This window comes from Oncorhynchus keta, chromosome 23 (assembly GCF_023373465.1).
Source record: "Oncorhynchus keta strain PuntledgeMale-10-30-2019 chromosome 23, Oket_V2, whole genome shotgun sequence".
NCBI classification, from domain to species: Eukaryota; Metazoa; Chordata; class Actinopteri; order Salmoniformes; family Salmonidae; genus Oncorhynchus; species Oncorhynchus keta.
In genome coordinates, this window is record NC_068443.1 from 37,335,133 (window position 1) to 37,357,140 (window position 22,008).

The 22,008-nt window shown below is 42.0% G+C and overlaps 1 protein-coding gene across 3 annotated transcripts in view; it reads right to left on the minus strand.

The window, feature by feature from the left end:
• Positions 1–6,028: 6,028 nt before the first annotated feature.
• The window catches only part of LOC118402287 (phosphatidylinositol 3-kinase regulatory subunit gamma-like), a 50,766-nt gene continuing 34,786 nt past the window's right edge, over positions 6,029–22,008 (minus strand). For all 3 annotated transcript variants that reach the window (XM_035800355.2, XM_035800354.2, XM_035800357.2), the window contains exons 3-16: positions 20,520–20,612; positions 18,580–18,657; positions 18,078–18,209; positions 17,502–17,709; positions 16,686–16,771; positions 16,278–16,374; positions 13,643–13,741; positions 13,195–13,375; positions 12,690–12,815; positions 12,094–12,236; positions 11,728–11,904; positions 11,391–11,462; positions 7,813–7,986; positions 6,029–7,431 (exon numbers count right to left, since the gene is read on the minus strand). In XM_035800355.2, coding sequence (XP_035656248.1) covers positions 7,230–7,431; positions 7,813–7,986; positions 11,391–11,462; positions 11,728–11,904; positions 12,094–12,236; positions 12,690–12,815; positions 13,195–13,375; positions 13,643–13,741; positions 16,278–16,374; positions 16,686–16,771; positions 17,502–17,709; positions 18,078–18,209; positions 18,580–18,657; positions 20,520–20,612 — 1,868 coding nt within the window. In that variant the 3' untranslated portion in view covers positions 6,029–7,229. The remainder of the gene's footprint in view (positions 7,432–7,812; positions 7,987–11,390; positions 11,463–11,727; positions 11,905–12,093; positions 12,237–12,689; positions 12,816–13,194; positions 13,376–13,642; positions 13,742–16,277; positions 16,375–16,685; positions 16,772–17,501; positions 17,710–18,077; positions 18,210–18,579; positions 18,658–20,519; positions 20,613–22,008) is intronic.

Genomic DNA, 22,008 nt, shown 5'->3' on the forward strand with positions numbered 1-22,008 from the left:
TCTCAGAATAATAAGAATCATATCATACTGTACTTTGTTTTCCCCAAAGAAAGGTTTGTCAAAATGTACTGTACCTGCATTCCAATGACAGTCACATGATCACATACACAGCCACTTAGGATGAACATAGAAGGCAGTGTTGGCCAGATAATTTAAAATTGAATCAGTTATGGATTACAGTTACATGAAAAATGATCAGTAATCAGATTACATTACTCATTTTGAGTAATCAGATGACTTAGTTTAAAAAATATATTTTAACACCTAGATGTTTTCTAAAAATGTTTAAAGTGCACCTCGTTGGTAGAGCATTGCGCTTGGATAAAAGCGTCTGCTAAATAGCATACATTATTAATTTAGCAACATGACTATTTCCAAATTGGGGACTATAATTCACAAGTTCTATATTCTAATGTATTAGAGCAGGCTCCATGCTAATGGTTTTAGTTGGGGCACCCACCCATGATTTGGTCACGCAATAGAGAGAATGTGTAGCCTAATTAACTTAGTCATTCAAAATGCTTAATTAAAAAGGAGGTGTATTAGTATGATTCAAGAAATACATTTGTTTAATCTAACATGTCCAAGCAGGAATGCATGATTCCAGATATTTTGATGTGCAATCTAAACCAGTCATTGTGATGCATTTTGAGTTTGACAATTAGGCAATTGTTATTAGTTTACTGTTACAATAGGGTTCCCGAATCTTCATTTTTTTTTTGTTGAATAGAGATTAATTACATTTGTATACATCATTTTGGGCACTTTAGGCTAAATCATTTGGGGCTCATTCAACACCCGATGACGTGGTTAGCTAGTTGCTAAATCTACATTCTAATTATACCTGTGTAATTGATTATTAATCAGTAAATTAATGAATAATAATAATGATGAGTAAGCCTACGCAATCACCTTGGAATTGAATCGCCGACGTGAGTGCCCTTTGTTCAATATAAAGAGTAAACCTACAGAAAGCTGGGATCCTCTTCTCATCTAGAGTAACAGCAGTGGTTGCTTTCAAGACTGTTTTTTGTTTATTGCCCAGACAGCTATCAGAGAGCATTTCTCTCTAGGGGCTAGGAGCACACAAAGCCAAAGTGCACTGCTTTACAAAGCAGCACGCGGGAACACTGTTGAGTCCAGACGACTGTCTGATTGACCAGAAGGCTAGGTGGAAAATCTTTTGGAAACCTTACCTAGTTACTAAATCCGTTTGAATACAAAAGAAGCCACCCACCCTTGATGGGCGATCAGTAGAACATTAGCATATTTGAGAGCATGGGAGAAGTCTTGAGGGTGTGCTAAATGATAGCAATGCTGACAAAGCTTTACCCTTTTCTTTCTCTTGATATTAGATGAAGTAATCCCAAATGTAAATCAGATGTTTTTAATAATGTAACTGTAATCCGATTACATTATTATTGTTATTTAAAAAAAAAAATAATCCGGGCTGATTACAGTTAGGCCTACTTCATGTATTTGTAATTTAATTGCGCAATGCCAGTTACATGTAATCCGTTACTACCCAACCCTGATTAGATCAACTTTTAGAAGTAAATGAAAGCATACTTTTAAATGGAGTCAACCCATTTTACAAATAAGACTGAACAAATAAAAAAACGTTTTGAATGACAGAGAGCAAGTCACGGAACGTCTTTATCTTAGAGTGTATTGAGACGAGAATGACTTAGTGCAAAATCGAAATACATGCCTCTTCACTTTCACACATTTCCAAATTAATTTAATAGTTGACTCAACCCAAGACTGTAGACATACATTTTTCACCAAGTAGTGTGCACCTCCCTCTCTTTCAAACTTGAAAAGCCTGAAAACTAAAGCCTCCCAAATCATCTAGGGTGCAATCTACGGCCAAATCCTAACTGAGATCTGCAAGAGCAACTCAAAATGTCCCATTGACATAAAAAAACGCAAAGTTAAGCCTTTATCTAAAGTTAAGATTCAGCCGTGGATACACAAGGCTCAGTCTAAGATGAAGTAGTCGGCAGTACAGAAGGTAAAGGAACAGAGATCAAGGATTTTAAGCCACTCAGGGAAGAGGGCCCATTGCAGACCATTCTGCCCGGGGGCCATTCAAAAAATGATTTCGTCGATTCTGTTCTAAGCAGAAGACGGTAACAATTCTTTTTTTCCCTCTTTTTTAAAAATTTTTTTTAGAGGGAGCACTGTTTGACAAGTACAAAAATAATCAAAAACAAAAGAACAAGCAGTCATAACATTTTCAAGTTTAAAATGACAAAGGAAAAAAATAAATCAAATCAATCTATCGGAGTCCCTTTTCGGGACAGACAGATTGGCTCTCAAACGCATACTTGCTATTTGGTTATTTAGATATCGTAAACATTTGTACTTTTCTGTATGAAGGAAAATATTCAAGCTAGCTTATTTTATAGATTCTGTAAGGTTATCATTAACAAAGATAAACAAACAAACAAACAAACACTTGGACAGACAAATCAAATTACTTAAAAAAAGATCTAATTAAAAACAAACCCTAGGCACCATAAAGGAACACTTTCCAAAGACATCATTGTTCCATCTACAAAGGTTGGTTATTCACTGAAGGAGTGTTTCTGAACGGTTGAAATTTGTTCCTTAACTTGTTGTCAACATGTCTGGCCGGTATGAAGTATCATGTGTTGGCTAGTGCATTTGGGGGACTTTTATCCGATTATTAAATGCCCCTCTCTTCGAATCATACATTATTTTCATACCTCAAACACTCCTCTGGTATCACTTTCAAACTGCCTCCTCTCGCAATATAAAAAAAAACAGAACCAGAATCTCCAAGCTGAGAATATATTTTCATGTAATTTTGCCAACATGATTTCAAATAAATGAAGGAAAAGAAAGTGCTTTCCCCATCCCTATGGATAAAGCATATCTGTATAGGAATCTATTTTCTGCTCAGATAATACATTTTATAATCTTAAAATATACAGGCTGTAGTCTAGTCCCAGTATTGGTCAACTCTGTCGTCACCGTCCTTGGTAGGGTAGCAACAATGGAGCTTTGCTGAAAGACACTTGTGTCAAGACTATTGATAATCTCTACTCAAATTTGACAGAGACACATCTGTGTAGGCGAATGGGGCCAAGGTTGGCCAATCAGTATGTCATCATGGACAACTAGATTCAGAGCTGCATTTTAAAACGTAGATGAGCCTGCCTCCTCTTCCTCAATCATTGCGGGTCAATTAAAACCAATAAAAGAAAGGAACGCTTTCTAGCGATAATGATAAAGCTTAGCTTATTACTTACACATCAGGGCATTAACATGAAAACTAGAAATGACTTGGCCCACTGATGCAAAGCTGCTGTGGCACTTGTCAATAGACGCGTTTCACATCTAAGCTCATTTAGTCAGCGTCTGTTTCGGATCCATTTCCAGCATAATTAAAATCAGAATATATAACCCAAAACAATATGTCAAGATATATTTCAATATATTTCTTTCAAATATGCTTCAAACCTAAATATTCAAACGTAATACATGTTAATTACTTGTATTCGGTAACTGATATGGTAGAAGTATGACACCACTATTTACAGGTGTTTTGTACCAAAGATAAGCAATAGTAATGGCCTGGATAATTCACCTGAACATTTTGGAGGGTGCTATAACACGTGGTTTCATGATAACTGGTTAAAGGACAACTCAAAGCTAACCCTGCTCCAAAGTCATCTCATTGGGCACAACCGCCGAAACACTATCACTGCACATGTGTTATTAATGTTAATGCAAGTGACGTTAATGTGACGCGATGACATCCATACCGTTGGAGCGTTGAGGACCGACAAAATATGCCGATTGCATATTGTCTAGCTTCCCTTTCATTTGGTTTGAAACGAGTCACCCATTTTCGAATGGGAAATGGGTGGGCCTGGCACAATCAAAACCAAACACAGATTTATAACACAGTTAAACAATTAAAATCGTGAAAAACAGCAATAAATGGACATTTGTCCTACTTGCCCCAATACTGGCTTACAATTTCAGAGTTCGTGAAGCCTCCACCAAATGTATCGAGTAAGGGGAACACTGAATGTTTTTTTCCCCCACACACTGTTTCACAAAGAAAGTCCGATTAAAACATCCCTGACATGACACTTAATAAAACAAACAATACTATCATGGCCTACTGAGCTTCACTAATGCAGTTTAGAATTAACTAATTTTGGAGACTCGATTAAAGAAAAACTCCACCCAAAAACTATCTTTTGGTATTTGTTTTAGTCCCCTGTTGAAGTCTTATATATATATATATATATAGGACTAACTTGTGATATAGTCCTACATTTCTTTCCATGTCAGCAAATCCAGTTTTCGAGATGGAAGACTTTCAAAACACAGAAAAACAACCGGGTATGATGCATTTTGCATCAGATGATGCTACATTTAGCATCATAATCAAATAGCAAAAGAACATTTTTGGTGGAATTTTCTTTAAGGAAAAAGTGCATTTGCAAAATGTTGGTCCGATGGACTGAGTAAATACATGAGTCAGTAGATGGGTAAACAGGATATGAATTCACAGGGAATTGACATGAAAACACTGTGAGAAGTACTGCATGCATTCACTTAAGAGCTTATTGAATGAGATTCGGCTTATTAAAAAGGACAAACGCTACGTGTTGGGCTACGACTGTGTATTCACATTTCTATCCACTCTAGGTGTGATTCAATAAACTATACAACAAAACCCCAAAGGAAACTGCCTCGCTCACTGAAGAGCACCAAGCTATAGCCCGTCACAAAAAAATACTTATTAAAAATGATGTAACAAAAGAGAAGCATAACTAAACTAACACAATCTCCATAACTCGGACCTCGCACACGACAGGAAAGACTACAACTACGCGCATTTGCCAGTTCTCTTCAAGGGGTTTGACATTAGATCATTGGCAAATGCTTTTTAAACAAAGCATACAGTATGCGGTAGCACGGTCTATAGGAGAGAAGCTCCTCCAACAATGACGACGACAAGAGAAGAGCTAAGGCACTTCTTAACTTTGTGAATCACTCTTTTATAGGCCTCTCAATACTGTCACTTCGAGTTTAATTCTAGGCTATTCTTCTGGCAAAGAACTGTGCAAAACACTACTATACAGTACCAAGCTATTTTTCCTTTAGATAATTATTTTCTTCTACTAATATTTGTACCAAAAATACATTTTGAACACAAAATGCTCTCACCAATATGCAACTTCCAATTAAAATGTGACAATTACACAAACCAAATTACTCCCAATTTCCTCCAACTAGTTAACCAATCCAATAGCATGACTATTCAGTTGCAGTATCCATGTATCGTACTTAAACTGTACAACCAACACGGGAAAAATACATCTGCTCTGAGCAAATGATCATGTTTAAAACGACCCAAAAGGAGAGCCCACCGTGAGACATATTTTTATGCACATTCTACAAAAAAAATAACAAAACTAATTTTCTCTGGGAAGTTTCCTCTTTCTCAAGAAATCTAAAAAGCGCCACCACGTTTAAAATCCTCAATATCCTCGGTTTCATTACATGAGGCTTTTAGTAACGAATCAACGGTAGAAATTTGTCTCAAGTGTCTTCACGCGAACAAAGTCTGAGCTACGAAAAAGGGATAGAAAGAGTGGGCAAGAGGAAGTCCTTTAAGCCGCACGACAAATGTACTGCTCAGTACCCGCGGAGGGAATTCACTTCGACAGTGTGTCTGTAAATCTATATGTATTCTTATTCACTTACTATTGTTTGCGCATTATACAGGTCTAGTACACAAGACGTATGCACTTAAAACAGCACAAGTACTAGAGCAAGTTGTCTAGGTACTAAACAAAATAAGTATTTTCATGCATATGGTACTTGTGGAAAATCCCCCGGCCCTCCGTGGTCATGCTTACTGTCAAAACGGATCCAATCTATTTTATTTTTGCTACATGACAAGACATCCTTCATTTGGGATCACGTTTAGCTGGATACCATGCGTCCTCCAGCAGCTTCCCCTGCGGGGGGGGGGGGGGGGGGCGCGACTACACACACACAGTTGAAAAGAAAACCATTCAATACTTTCTGTTTGACAGTCACACTGCCTGTTACTGTCGGTAGATATATGGATCATATAAACCACCAACATTTTTTAAAAATTGTGTACAACAACGTGCTACAGCTCTGTGAATCAAGCTCGTGTCAAATAAAAACAACAGTCAAGCTCAAAAGAGGAAGTACCATGAGTAGTAGTGACACTGACATAAAAGCAAGCGCTTGTGAAAAGAACACTGCATAGGCTTCCTAGAAACTAAGCCATTCACTACTGAGAGTTAAGATCTGATAGGTCGATGATCTGCGAGTGTATTAGCATAGAAATGAGAACATCTCAAGAATACCAACAGTAATACCGTAGTCCATCATGGCTATAGGCTACAGTATAAAAGAAATCACTTGAAGAGAACATTTGAAATAAGAAACGAGCTTGCATTGGAAACGGAAAGGGATATATATATATATATATTTGATCGATTGTGAATATCTATCTATTCACAATACAACAAATATACCATGTCTATTTTTATAAAGAATGTTGATCTTACAACAAACTGGAGGAGACAAGTAAATTGAACTTTTAAAAATAATTTTTTCTAAAGCTTTCTGTCATGCCCCCCTCTCCCTACCCCAGCATCCCACCCTACATAGTTCCCCTCTTTCCCAACACAGGCTTGTGGTCAATCAAGGCTCTTTCTATGGTACTTAAGCAAGCTTTTAATAGAAAGTAACTGGTTTGTCCAGCCACTTCACCCCGCCTTTCCAGGACCATGTATCTGTAAACTGGATTGCCCCCCTCCGACTCTTAGATCTCGTTGTTGTGAAGTGCAGTGTGGTGAGCAGCCAGGTTAGCCAGCCAAGTCCTTACTGGGGATGACAGCTCAGGCCTTTGCCTAGAAGGGTAAGTGGGTGCCAAGGCAAAAAAAAAAAAAAAACTGAGCTCCATCCAGTATCTTTAACCCCCAGTTCCCCGACTCTCTCCCCTCTACTCTCGCTCCTTCTTGCTCTTCTAACTATGGTCTGAAAGCTTCCATCATAACGGTGTGCTTATGTTGTTTTCAGTCTACAAACAGGGTTTTCGTCTCATGTTTACTGCGGCTGGTACTGTGGTACGTAATGTGTGCCCCCCCATGCTTTGGAAGTGCTGGTCACCGTTGGGGGTCGTTGTGTCACACTGCCCTTCATCTAGGGTGCTGCGGCAGGGTCTGGGTGAGGACTGGGTAGGCCAGGGTTACATTCAGCTGGTCGTTGTGTTGGACCAGGGACTTTTGCTTGTAGTGGAGCACCAGGTCCTTCAGGGAGCCGTAGAGGTTGTAAGGTTCGGCGAAGCCGTAGCCTTTATCCGTCTTGTAGATGACGCAGTGTTTGGCGTCGCCGTCCACACTGGAGGAGACAGCGCAACCTCATTTAATGTTTTACAGAAACAAACTAAATGTAAAAATGTTTTCACTAATAGACATTTCATTTGTAATTAAACACTAAAAACTACATTTTAAGTGAGATGTTAGGGCTGGTCTGGAGCCCCAACACTGCCAAGGTTTTCCAGCACACAGCTTTGACCTCCCCAGAAGCTATATTGGTCTCCCCCCTTTGGAATCCTCTTTATTAAATGGCACAGTGTACAATGGTCATTTGGGGGGAAGGCCAACAGGTGGGAAGTAAAACCGGATACATTTTCTTTGCCCGTTTTAAAATAGTTCAGCCCATCATAGAATAATCTTAGCCCTTTTGACTGACATGTAACACACTGAAATAAACACTCACACCACGGAGCAAGCGTAGGAGCCCTTCTGCGTCTGGCTCTCTCGGATGAGGAAGGTGCCGTCACACTTGTCCCTAAGCAGCTCCTCTGCCTGGGTGCGCTTGATGTCGCCCACGTACCATGTGCACTCGTCGTGGTGGGGTGAGCCCTCATCCTCCTCCACCAGCGAGTATGAGCTGTAGGAGGGAGACAGGGTGTTAATGACTCATCGCCTCACTGGATGTTTTACAAAATTCTTTATAAAGGTGTTACGATTACTTTTGGGTAGCTGGTGCAGAGTTTAAAGGCATTGCAGCTTTTACGGAAAGGCAACCTGGTTATTCTCAGTGGGCAGAATTGGTTGCAAGGACATAATTGTCATTGTGTAAATGTCTTTTTACAACAACAATATGGACACACATGCTTTGTTTAATGACAGTGGCAGGTCATTGGTAAAAATAGAAAAGAGTAGAGGGTCTAGAGAGCTTCCCTGCAGTACACCACACTGTTTTAATACATTTTTTATTCTTTGAATATTCAAAACATACAATATACTTGTTTACAATAACCTTCAAGTTGCATACTGGACCCTATTCCAACTAAACTACTGAAAGAGCTGCTTCCTGTGCTTGGCCCTCCTAATTTTGAACATAATAAAAAGGCTCTTTATCCACCGGATGTGTACCAAACTCACTAAAAGTGGCAGTAATAAAGCCTCTCTTGAAAAAGTCAAACATTGACCCAGAAAATATAAAAAACAAACCGGTTCATGTTCTGGCCTGGTTTAGATCTTATCTGTCGGAAAGATATCAGTTTGTCTCTGTGAATGGTTTGTCCTCTGACAAATCAAATGTAAATTTCGGAGTTCCTCAAGGTTACGTTTTAGAACCACTATTGTTTCCACTATATATTTTACCTCTTGGGGATGTCATTCCAAAACATAATGTTAACTTTCACTGCTATGCGGATGACACACAGCTGTACATTTCAATGAAACATGGTGAAGCCTCAAAATTGCCCTCGCTAGAAGCCTGTGTTTCAGACATAAGGAAGTGGATGGCTGCAAACTTGCTACTTTTAAACTAGGACAAAACAGAGATGCTTGTTTTAGGTCCCAAGAAACAAAGAGATCTTCTGTTGAATCTGACGATTCATCTTGATGGTTGTACAGTCGTCTCAAATAAAACTGTGAAGGACCTCGGCGTTACTCTGGATCCTAATCTTTTGACGAACATATCAAGACTGTTTCAAGGACAGCTTTTTTTCCATCTACGTAAAATTGCAAAAATCAGAAACGTTCAGTCCAAAAATTAATCCATGCTTTTGTTACATCTATGTTACTGCAATGCTCTACTTTCCGGCTACCCGGATAAAGCAATAAATAAACTTCAGTTAGTGCAAGAATCCTGACTAGAACCAAACAATTTGATCATATTACTCCAGTGCTAGCCTTCCTACACTGGCTTCCTGTTAAGGCAAGGGCTGATTTCAAGGTTTTACTGCTAACCTGCAAAGCATTACATGGGCTTGTTCCTACTTATCTTTCTGATTTGGTCCTGCCGTACATACCTACACATACGCTACGGTCAAAAGACACAGGCCTCCTAATTGTTCCTAGAATTTCTAAGCAAACAGCTGGAGGCAGGGCTTTCTCGTATAGAGCTCAATTTTTATGAAATGGTCTGCCTACCCATGTGAGAGACGCAGACTCGGTCTCAACCTTTAAGTCTTTCCTGAAGACTCATCTCTTCAGTGGGTCATATGATTGAGTGTAGTCTGGCCCAGGAGTGTGAAGGTGAACGGAAAGACTCTGGAGCAACGAACCGCCCTTCCTGTCTCTGCCTGGCCGGTTCCCCTCTCCACTGGGATTCTCTGCCTCTAACCCTATTACAGGGGCTGAGTCACTGGCTTACTGGTGCTTTTTCATACCGTCCCTAGGAGGGGTGCGTCACTTGAGTGGGTTGAGTCACTGACGTGATCTTCCTTTCTGGGTTGGCGCCCCCCCTTGGGTTGTGCCATGGCAGAGATCTTTGTGGGCTATACTTGGCCTTGTCTCAGGATGGTAAGTTGGTAGTTGAAGATACCCCTCTAGTGGTGTGGTGGCTGTGCTTTGGCAAAGTGGGTGGTGTTATATCCTTCTTGTTTGGCCCGGTCCGGGGGTATCATTGGATGATGCCACAGTGTCTCCTGACCCTGCCTGTCTCAGCCTCCAGTATTTATGCTGCAGTAGTTTATGTTTCGGGGGGCTAGGGTCAGTTTGTTATATCTGGAGTACGTCTCTGGTCTTATCCGGTGTGAATTTAAGTATGCTCTCTAATTCTCTATTTCTCTCTCTCGGAGGACCTGAGCCCTAGGACCATGCCTCAGGACTCCCTGGCATGATGACTCCTTGCTGTCCACAGTCCACCTGGCCGTGCTGCTGCTCCAGTTTCAACTGTTCTGCCTGTGGCTATGGAACCCTAATTCTCTATTTCTCTCTTTCTCTCTCTCGGAGGACCTGAGCCCTCGGAACATGCCTCAGGACTCCCTGGCATGATGACTCCTTGCTGTCCACAGTCCACCTGGCCGTGCTGCTGCTCCAGTTTCAACTGTTCTGCCTGCGGCTATGGAACCCTGACCCGTTCACCGGACGTGCTACCTGTCCCCTGTTTTCAACTCTCTAGAGACAGCAGGAGAGGTAGAGATACTCTTAATGATCGGCTATGAAAAGCCAACTGACATTTACTCCTGAGGTGCTGACTTGCTGCACCCTCGACAACTACTTTGATTATTATTATTTGACCATGCTGGTCATTTATGAACATTTGAACATCTTGGCCATGTTCTGTTATAATCTCCACCCGGCACAGCCAGAAGAGGACTGGCCACCCCTCATAGCCTGGTTCCTCTCTAGGTTTTTTCCTAAGTTTTGGCCTTTCTAGGGAGTTTTTCCTAGCGACACACAGTAGCAACCAGGGTCAATGACCTGCTCAAGGGCATGTTGACCGATCTACCACCAGGCCAAAAAACGTGAACCCGAACCCTGAAAAGATCCCCCCCACAGTTCCCCAATAGCTGTCTCTCAACCATTCGAGACCCCTCCCACATCCCCCCCAGTACACATTTGACATAAGAGAAGCTTCCATTAAAGAAAACCCCTGAGTTCTCTCAAATGTATCAAATGAACAGCAAACCTGGTTTCAAAAAAACAGTTAAAGCACTACCTCACGGCACAACGCCTTCTCCCCTATTTGGCCTAGATAGTTTGTGTATGTATGTATTTTTTAGGCTACGTGTGCCTTTTAAAAAAATGTATGTAGTTCTGTTCTTGAGCTCTTCTTGTCTATTATATTAATGTTCTGTATTATGTCATGTTTCGTGTTTTGTGTGGACCCCAGGAAGAGTAGCTGCTGCTGACACAACAGCTAATGGCGATCCTAATAAAATACCTCCCCCGAAAATACATCAATATGACGTCCATACAAAATACAAGAACAATATAACGTCAATACAGAATACAAGGCAACAGTTTCAAATTCACATTTTATAGACGCACCCAACAGGTACAGCTTTATAACATGCAATCTAAACACTTGCCAAATTTTGCAACTTTGTCACTTACTCTTCTGCCTCGTTCTTTATGCCCAGCCACTCATTTATACTCTTCTGCCTCGTCCCCTTCTGTGTCAACCATCTGCAAGACCAAAGAAACAGAATTGCACACAAGTCCCCTTCAATTCAGTCAACAAATAGTAATATAATATATATAAACTGCATATTTAAATAATATAATTTGTTGAACATAGCTATAGCCATGAGTCTTGCGTGTTTTCATGGTCATCAGCGTTAGCTATCCTGCTACAGAGCTTTGTGATGATGTCGGGGTGAGTGCACGTCACTCGAACATAATGTTTCATGGTAAACCAAAAAATGTCTCTTATAGTATTGTGTTTTCTTACACCAGGTACTGGTCCCTGATCTTCCTTAGCTGAATGAGGTCCGGCTTCAGGCTGTTCATCCTCTTGTCAATCTCTCGGTTATCAGTGGCCTGCTGCTTCAGATCCTGCTCCAGCTTTCTCTTGCTGTCGTGAATCTCCGTCACCCTAGACTTTAGACGCTCCGAGTTGCTCTGGATCCTGAAGTGAGAGGGGGGCATAACAAATCACCTCTGGGGTTCATTGGTAGTGGTCTGGTTTGACTGTTCTTTACAATACATTGACTGATGTTTTAAATTGTCTTAAATACAGCCTACAATACAGAGGTACTAGTTTAACAGAAGTTGTGGTTGAAATACCCATGTCACTATGGACAGGCAAAACGCGTACTTCTGGATCTCCTTGTCGTTGCCTTCGCGTAGGAACTTCTCGATGGACTCTTTGCTGTAGCGCTCCTGGGTCTCACACTGCTCCTCGAAGATCTTGATGGTCTCGCCAAAGGCCTCGATAGCCGTGCGCTTCATCTGGAGCTCCTGACAGAGACACACAGGGGAACACAAGTCAGCATGGCGCATGATGGGACCAATGCAATCCTCCTATTTGTTTCCTCTCCTTTTGCGACCACTTACAGTCATGCGTGCATACATTTTACGTATGGGTGGTCCCAGTGGGAATCGAACCCACATCCCTTGGCATTGCAAGCGCCATGCTCTACCAACTAAACCACACAGGACTTTGAAATACTTTGAAATGGAGTCTTATCTTCTTCGCTTTTCCACTCATGTCAATGGCAGTTAGGAGGGATGTGAATTTCCACCATTTTCTTTTCACCTGTCCTCTCAGATCATTGGTTAGAGAGCAAGGATAAAAGAAGGATACAAGAAAAATATCTAATTTCAGAGTATTGGGACAGAGCCTGAGACAGAGCTGTGTTCCAGAAGTATGGACCCAGTACGCCCTTTACAGTACAGGAAGCAGTATAGTACCTGTGAGGTGCGTGTGTACTCCTCGTAGAGCACGTCGTACTCCCGGCTCTTCTCTTGGTACTGCTCGTGGTACACCTTCAGCTGCTCGCCCACCGCCTCAATGCTGTCCTCTTTCACCAACTGCTCCTGAGGAAAGCAACGTTATACAACTGTCAGTGACAATATTCACAAAGCAGCCAATCAAGCGGGAGGACAATGATGCTGCAATACAAATTGAGCAGGAATCAAACCTTTCCGTGAAAATGTCATTCTAACTTGCAATCTAACCGGCAATGTTTTGGAATTCGAGGAGTGGAGAGAATTTTTTTTTTTTTTAACTGAATGTATGCATCTCAAGAGTTGGCTGAAATATGCATCTGTGGTCCTGGCATAGACTACAGAAGATTGTGGCAGTAGTGGTAATCCTAAGGTTTGAAAGGCAGGCCAGCAATAGGACAAAGTTCCATTTCGATGCACAGTAAAGTTGTCTGTCGTTGTCAATGTACATGTAGTGTAAAGTAGGTACCTGTTGGTATTTGGAGACAGGGTAGAGGAGTCGGGTGTCTAGCTTAGCGTTGTACTGGGCCAAGGAATCGTGGCGGTAGTGGTTGATGAGCTCCACCACCGTGGTGAAGGTGAGCGGCTCGGAGAAGCCATAGCGACCGCCCCGGTGGCAGATCTTTATCAGCTTGTTGTTGCCTCCTTTCCTGTGGTGGAGAAACGGTGAGACATCAATGTCAATGGCAAGAAATACATTTGAAATCTACAGGTTCATTCTGTAGATCCTTTTGAACCATTTGCTCTTTTTCCTTACGTGAACCCAAGAATCGCAATAGCAAACTTACATTCCACATTCTAAAGGAGATCAAAAATCACTCATTTACAAACGTTTAGTAAATGTGTAATGTTGACTGTCCTCCGCTCTTTACATAAGACATATGCTATATTACTTGATACTAGGAGTAGCCTCTCACCTGAGGGTCAGTGTGTACTCTCCTTCCAGTTTGCTGGAGGCGTCGCGGACCATGAACGTCCCGTCAGGGGTGTCTCTCATCTTCTCGTTCACCTCCTCCCTGGAAACAACAATGGCACAGTTGAAGGGGATTGTGAATTGATGAAAGCACCACATCCTTCACAATATAATCTCCCATGGGCAGATTCTACTCGTAGACCAAAGAATCTTCCGGGACTAAATGGAATGCGTGAGACAACTAGCAGCAGAAGCTCCGATTTTGGGGTTTTCGTCACTGGTTATTTGGACATATTAGGATTTGGCGATGGAGGTGCTTAAAACTGTTTCGACTCTGGCTGAAAGTTTCCTTTTGAGAGGGTGGAAACTTTTGCCGGAACTCTCAATTTCTAACATGAATGAACAAAGCAGTTAATTACGCAGCTGACCAAATTACACAAGATTTTTTACTTTAACACACAATACAACTTAATGACTAGCACATGACGACAATAGGCTGTTTCATGAGAGCTGATTATCGTATACCATAATCTACAAATAGTTTTTTACTATAATCCAGTTTTAATCCACACAAAAATGTGGTTACTGGATAAATAAATACTATAGGCCAGGGATCATCAACAACATTCAGCCACGGGACGATTTTGTCTTGAGCGGATAGTCAGGTGTCCGGAACATAATTCCAAATAATAGATTGCAAAATTTACCGCAAGAAACCCAAATAGATATAATATTTGATTAAAACATAACCACTTCAAACCTTGCTTACATTTGTATATGATCACATACTTTGGAAAGTATTCAGACCCTTTGACTTTTTCCACATTTTGTTACGTTACAGCGTAATTTTAAAATATATTAAATAGAAACCCTCAGCAATATACACACAATACCCATAATGACAAAGCAAAAACAGGTTAATAGAAATTGTTACAAATTTATAATAAAAAAAAAACATTAATACATAAGCATTCAGACTCTTTGCTATGAGACTCAAAATTGAGCTCAGGTGCATCCTGTTTCTTTTGATCATCCTTGAGATGTTTCTACAACTTGATTGGAGTCCACCTGTGGTAAATTCAATTGATTGGACATAATTAGGAAAGGCACACACCTGTCTATGTAAGGTCCCACAGTTGACAGTGCACGCCAGAGCAAAAACCAAGCCATGAGGTCGAAGGAATTGTCCGCAGAGCTCCGAGATAGGATTGTGTCGTGGCACAGATCTGGGGAAAGTGTACCAAAACATTTCTGCAGCATTGAAGGTCCCCAAGAACACAGTGGCCTCCATCATTCTTAAATAGAAGAAGTTTGGAACCACCAAGAATCTTCCTAGAGCTGGCCGGCCAAAATGAGCAATCGGAAGAGAAGGGCCTTGGTCAGGGAGGTGACCAAGAACCCTATGGTCACTCTGACAAAGCTCTAGAGTTCCTCTGTTGAGATGGTTGTCCTTCTGGAAGTTTCTTCCATCTATGCAACACTCCACCAATCAGGCCTTTATGGTAGAGTGGCCAGACAGAAGCCACTCCTCAGTAAAAGACAAATGACAGCCAGCTTGCAGTTTGCCAAAATGCACCTAAAAACTCTCAGACGATGAGAAACAAGATTCTCTGGTCTGATGAAACCAAGATTGAACTCTTTGGCCTGAATGACAAGGGTCACATCTGGAAGAAACCTGGCACCATCCCTACTGTGAAGCATGGTGGTGGCAGAATCATGCTGTGAGGATGTTTTTCAGTGGCAGGGACTGGGTGACTAGTCAGGATCAAGGCAAAGATGAACGGCGCAAAGTACAGAGAGATCATTGATGAAAACCTGCTCCAGAGCACTCAGGACCTCAGACTGGGGCGAAGGTTCACTTTCCAACAGGACAACGACACTAAGCACAAACCCAAGACAAGGCAGGAGTGGCTTCAGGACAAGTCTCTGAATGTCCTTGAGTGGCCCAGCTAGAGCCCAGACTTAAACCTGATCGAACATCTCTAGAGAGACCTGAAAATAGCTGTGCAGCAACGCTCCCCATCCAACCTGACAGAGCTAGAGAGGATCTGCAGAGAAGAAATGGGTGAAACTCCCCAAATACAGGTGTGTCAAGCTTGTAGCGTCATACGCAAGAAGACTCGAGGCTGTAATCGCTGCCAAAGATGCTTCAACAAAGTACTGAGTAAAGGGTCTGTCTGAATAATTATGTAAATAGTTCAGTTTTAATATTAAATACATTTGGAAACCGGATGTACCCGAGCTCTTTTTCGGGTCTCATAGCATATGGTCTGAATACTTATGTAACTAAGGTATTTCTGTTTTATTTTTAATACCTTTGCAAGCATTTCTAAAAACCTGTTTTTGCTTTGTCATTATGGGGTATTGTGTGTAGATTGATGAGGAAAAAAACTATTTTAGAAGGCTGTAACCTAACAAAATCATGGAAAAAGTCAAGGGGTTTGAATAATTTCCAAAGGCAATCTCTTATTAAAATCACTTGGAGCTGATTTGCTGGTGTTTTAACACAGTTTAACAATACAAAATAAAGTTTTTTTTTTCCCCCTCAGAAAACTTGGGGGCCAAAACTATTTTGTTGATGTGGTAAATTATTTAATTGAGGATTTAGAAATGTTATTGATACACGAGTGGCTCTTTACCTGGAGATTTCCCCCCAGTACCACTCGGAATCACTCAGTATGTGAGTCTCAGTCATGGCAGTCGTGGTTTTGGCCTTCATTGGCTTGACTGGTAGAGCTATACAAAACACACGGATACAACCGAAAACCCCATTAGATTAGAATGTTTTGGACAAGCAAACATCACAAGAGATTTTCAATAGAAAAAGTCTCATTTACACATACAAATCCTGACACACAAGCCAAATCATCTTTAGTTGGGGATGTTTCATGTGTGCTTATTAGTCTGTACAAATCAGCACTAAGTTATGCACAGTAAATAGTGCAAACTATTAAAAAAACAAAATAACAATTTCCATTCAGTCCAGGTTCTATATTAATTTCTATTGAGCCCTCCAAATTTAGAGCACTGTATCTACCCATCCATACCAGGGGGCGGGACTTCCTGTCCCATGGCCCTCTCCATCAGCAGCCTCTCCAGCGCTAGTGCAGGGAACTCCTCCTCCACCTCCCACCTGTCAATCAACAACAGCAGGGAGTAAGACACATAGTCATAAGATGTTCAGTCAGCGTCAGGTCATTCAAACACATGGTGCTGAGGAGGCAGGGGAAAAGTACTCAACTGCAGTCTGTAATAACAGCTTTTAGCATTAGGGATTTCCTCTTGAGTCACACGAGGGAGAGAGCACTAACAATCACATGTTCTTCCACTAAACCAGTGCCATTGGAGCCCTCACTTGTCCATCTCAAGAGGATATTCACTAGCTGTGTGGTAACTACGCAATCCAACACAAAATGGCTGCTGTGCATCACAAGGGTGGGGTTTGAGTTTAGTTACCCCAATGTAAAGCAATTTGAGAACTAGTGAAAAGCAACGGTTTATACAGTATGAATTTAATCCATTATGATGCTTGAGCACTGCTCACACAATACTCCCATTCCTGACACCAAATGCTGATTGAACATGCCGAATTGGACAAAATATTACCAAACAAAATGGCAACCAACACAGACGAGCGGCATACACAGACCCAACTCTGTTGTTTGTTGGCATATGTCTGGGTGGTGTGAATGTGGCGTTAGAACATTGTAAAAACAACAACCAACAAAGACTGACTTCTTGTTTTTTTTATAAGAAACAGTAATGTGTTGGAAATTCCAAATTGCTGTAATTGCTGCCCAAAGGTAATTCTACAAATATTGACTCAGGGGTGTGAATGTTAGATCATGTATTCTCCTACTCACCCAGTAGCAGAGCTGGGCCGGATCAGCAGCGGCCCAAAGACCAGGCCCAGGGTGTGAGGGTCCAGGCCGTTGAGCTGGGAGCCCTGGCCCACCTTGCCCAGGTGTGTGAGTAGGTACTGCAGAGTGAGGCGATGGTGCAGGGGCACACTAGTGGCCCTCTCCAGGACCAGGCTCAGCTCCCTGCCTCCACTGCTGCTTGCCGCCAAGTCTGTGAGAGGAGGCAGACCACATGTTACCACAGCCCCTTACTCACACAAGCAAGTGTGAACACACAACAAGGAACTCGCTCTCAGCACACATACACACAAAGTCCCTGGCATCCCCAGGGACCAGGGTAGCTTTATAAGTTCAAATATTTTTGGGACGCCTGTGACTAGCTCATCCCCAGCACTCCACTACTGGCTTATTCTCACAGGCAGGAGGGGGGCACGCGATTGACACGCCACACAATCAGCTTCATGTGATTCTGTGACTTTCTATAGCCTAGGTCTGTATCGTCTGGGATAGGGATGGGTTGGTGTGGGGCGGGGGGGGGCAGTTGCGCACAAGCAGGGGTCAGTGAAATGTGGCATGTACCCGCGGCGCCGTGCTGCAGCGCAGCCTGCAGGTCTGGGTAAACACCAGGGGGGATGACGGGGGACGGCAGCTCCCTCAGGTAGCGGACCACACGCTCCGACAAGGCGCCCACGTCACTACCCGACTCCACCTCTGGGGGGGAGAGAGACAGTCAGTGGGTCCGGCCAGCTGCATTTCATTCAGCCACACGGAAAAAGCATTGGGAGCATTTTGAATGCATTACGTGCATGATATACCTACATTTATATGCTAATAGTGTAGCAAGTCTTATCATGCACTATCGGTTTGAGAAAAGGTATACATGTATTATTTAGAGGTTGTACAAAGTAAGTGTTGTTAGCCCAAATTGGATATAAAATGGCCTTCTACTAGTGGAAGTCTAATAAGATAAATACGTGGGGGGTGAGTTAACACTCATTCAAAACACGTCACTTCACTTCGAGCATTACTATACTAATTCTAACAGAACAAATACAGCTGGAGCGTGACAGGAGTAACTCACCACCACTCCAGCTCTGTGTTGGGCTCTCCGAGTTGGAGGATGCCACAGGTGTCCTGTACAGTGTCTTGCAGTCCAGACCTGCAGACAAATCGAGACAATAGCTCATCAGCCTTCTAAAAAATAGCCCCTCTATAGTATGCATGACTGCCTGACTTGGCATGACAGACGCAGACAGATGGCCTGGCATTAAAACTTTTTTGACAGTTGGAGTGTGTGCATTTATCTATATGCCAACAGTACCTAATTATGATAATGTAGCTGCCATTTACAGAGGCTTATTACAGCCAAGACACCTATTTTATAGTAAAAAAACAAACATGTCAAATAAAATAAAAACAGTAGTGGGATTCGCATCTGTGTCTGGAAGTTATTCTCAATGAGTGCTCATTTAAAACGTGGCTCAATTTGGCAGATGAAATACATTTTTCAGGGTCAAAAAACACGAAATCGGTCTTCTTTTCGATATACAGACGTTCGATTTAGTTTATTATGCCTGTTCCTTGGAATTTTTCTACATTTAACACTGCATGGGGATGAACTATGGCCAGGACACGCTCTGTCTTCAAACTAATATTGTTCCCTATTTTCAGTGTGGAACCAGTCTGTGTTTACTGGGGTAATAGCCGAGTCGTACCAATTCAAAATGTCACTTGCAGCTCGCAAAGTACGGTCGTCACTAACGTTAGTTACCACAGCTACAAAATTATAAACCCTGGACTGTTTTAAACCTAACCGTTAAACCTAAACCACACCGGAGACCTTATGCCTAGCCCCTACCTTCAATTTAGACCAAAATGCAAATGTTGGTTTTCATGAATTTTTACGATATAGCCAATTGTGACTTTGTGGCTGGGGTAACTCGTGTCAACAGCAAAGTAGGAAAATGACAATTATTCCAAAACTGCAAGTCATTTTTGGAACACATATTTCCCTACTTTAGTCAACCAGTCCATTTAGAATTTGTTTAAAAACTGTCGTTATTTGGTAAGGAATATAGCGTGTGTATCCTATCAGTAAGATACGTTTTTATAGGCATTTATTTCTGTAGTCGAACTCAGCACGACTGTGTAGAAGGAGCGGTCAGAACGCAATTGAGTGAGACACGAAAGAGAATTTAAGGAGCCCGCAAATGCACAGGTACAATTGGAACACCAGAGTCAATGCAAATTAACTTAGTCTTTAAGACAACATTTCGACCAAATCATTTTACAATATTATATTTTTATTTTGTATTTAAATCTCTGGTAAAGATTGAGTTTTGACATCAGTTCGAGGACTTCATTACTCATGCCCATCCCTACTAGGGATGTGATTATGAATACACTCAGGGGAAACTATGATGCGGAGGAAGAGACCAATCTGTGCAACCTGTGTGGAAGAAAATGTTAGAGGAAGCATTTCAGTCTGCATTCAAGAAGGCACCCTTTTCCTTATACAGTGTACTACTTTTGACCAATGTAGAGCTGAATGTGTTCTCGAAAGAGTGGAATTGTTGAATGTACGATGTAAATAAAAATGTGTCATTTACACTATGGCCCGAACCGTGAAATTGACACGTCTGTCTAAAATATGTATATTTCACACAATGTTGTGAAATTGGTTAGAGTGGGAGGAAGTGTGTGTGTGTGTGTGTGTGTGTGTGTTGAACGTGTGAAAGAGAGAAACTGTGAATGAAGACCTCCATAATGCAGTGTGAATGTAGCACCCTGTCCTGCAACACTTCATGGCACTATCAGCGCACAGGTGAGAATAAATCTGTCAGCGACAAATAAACACAACAGTGTAACAGTGCAGTGCAGTCTGTGGAGGTATTAGACAGTGGTCCATTACTCCAAAACCTATGAGTAATTTATTGCATTCCCATAGTATCTCTCCTCTGAATGGCAACTCCTATTTATGTGTATGCATGTTTATGGTGCTGTGTGTTGGTTGGTGTGTACCTTTCTTCTCAATGGCCTCTACTAGGTTCACCAGGGTGTGGGGAGCAGTTTCTGGCAGTGTGAACTGCTCGGTCAAATCCAGAAGAGAAACATCTGAAACAACACAAATGATGGTTACATTTTCTGACAAGACCTTAAAACGAGACTCCAGGAGGCCTCCATTGACATAGGAGCACGACCAGACTATTTCTTGTCCTTTACAATGCATGTGCTTTTCATTTCATATATTTGCACAAAAAAGACCACATAGCCCATAAACAGCAGTTAGAGGCAGCCAACAAGACTATTGTCTTATACATTACTTTTACAGTGTTCTAAATACAAATACTCAGAGAAGCAATTTGCCATTCAGACAAAGGGGAAGACAGACAACACAAAAACAGAGTTGTCGACTTTTCACCCTCACCACAACCACCCCATACAGTAAACCAAATATGTTTTCAGTCACAGCGGGAGAAAGAGAGGGGGAGATAGAGAGCGAGAGGGAGGGATACAGGGAAAGGAGGGAGGGATACAGGGAAAGGAGAGAGGGATACAGGGAAAGGAGAGAGGGAGGGATAGAGGGGGTTAGAGGGAAAGGAGATGGGGATAAATCAAGACCTCTCCTTTCCCTCTATCCTTGGCTTGCCTAGTTTATGGTTAAATACATATTTTTTTACAAATATAACATTTTAAAAAAAGGTAAAGGAGAGAGGTGGGGAAGAGAGAAATAGAGGGAAGGGCAACAGAGTGAGGCAAAATAGAGAAAAAAAGATCCCATTTCCCTTTTTATTTTCCCTCTCCTTTTTCCATCCCTCCAGTCATTTCTCTGCGTTTGTTTCGCCTTGGCCCTTTGCCTGAGTGGAGCACAATAAAGGATTGAATCAAAAATCCTGAACAAGCAAAAGCTCTGTGGCCGGCTGCCAGGGTCTCCTTTTCGGGCCCACCGCTCGCGAGGCCAGAGCTTGGCAGCCTTCTGCTCCTGGCAGTGCACGGCTAAACCGCACTGATTATTAATTTGGGGTGTTAAGACAAAAAAAACACTGCGTCAGCACATTCCGCCCCTCTCGCTCGCTCTATCCGTTGCACATTAAACATGGAAACTTTGCCTGCTTTTCGGAGGGTGAGTGGTGAGCGTTAGCTTGCGCTAGCACGCAGCAGCGCGCATTTTCGGTGGGTTGATTTTCAAATGTCAGTTCTCCCTCCCTCACCTCTTGATAATGGGCAAGCGCATGCAGTAAGTACACGAAAGCCCTTCCTCTACTCGCTCAAACATATGCAAATTTAAAAACACCCTCAAAGAATTTGAGACACACATGTACGCATCCACAAGTCATGGTTGCAGGAGCAGACTTAGAGATTGTGTTTGTGTGCGCATATGTGAAAGCGAGAGAGGGAAAGAGGAAGGGGGCATGTACACACTTCATGCGTGTGCCCGATAAAGATATGAGGGAGGGAGAACTGACATTCAGAAATCAACACACCCTAAAAAATTAATTAAAAAAGGGCA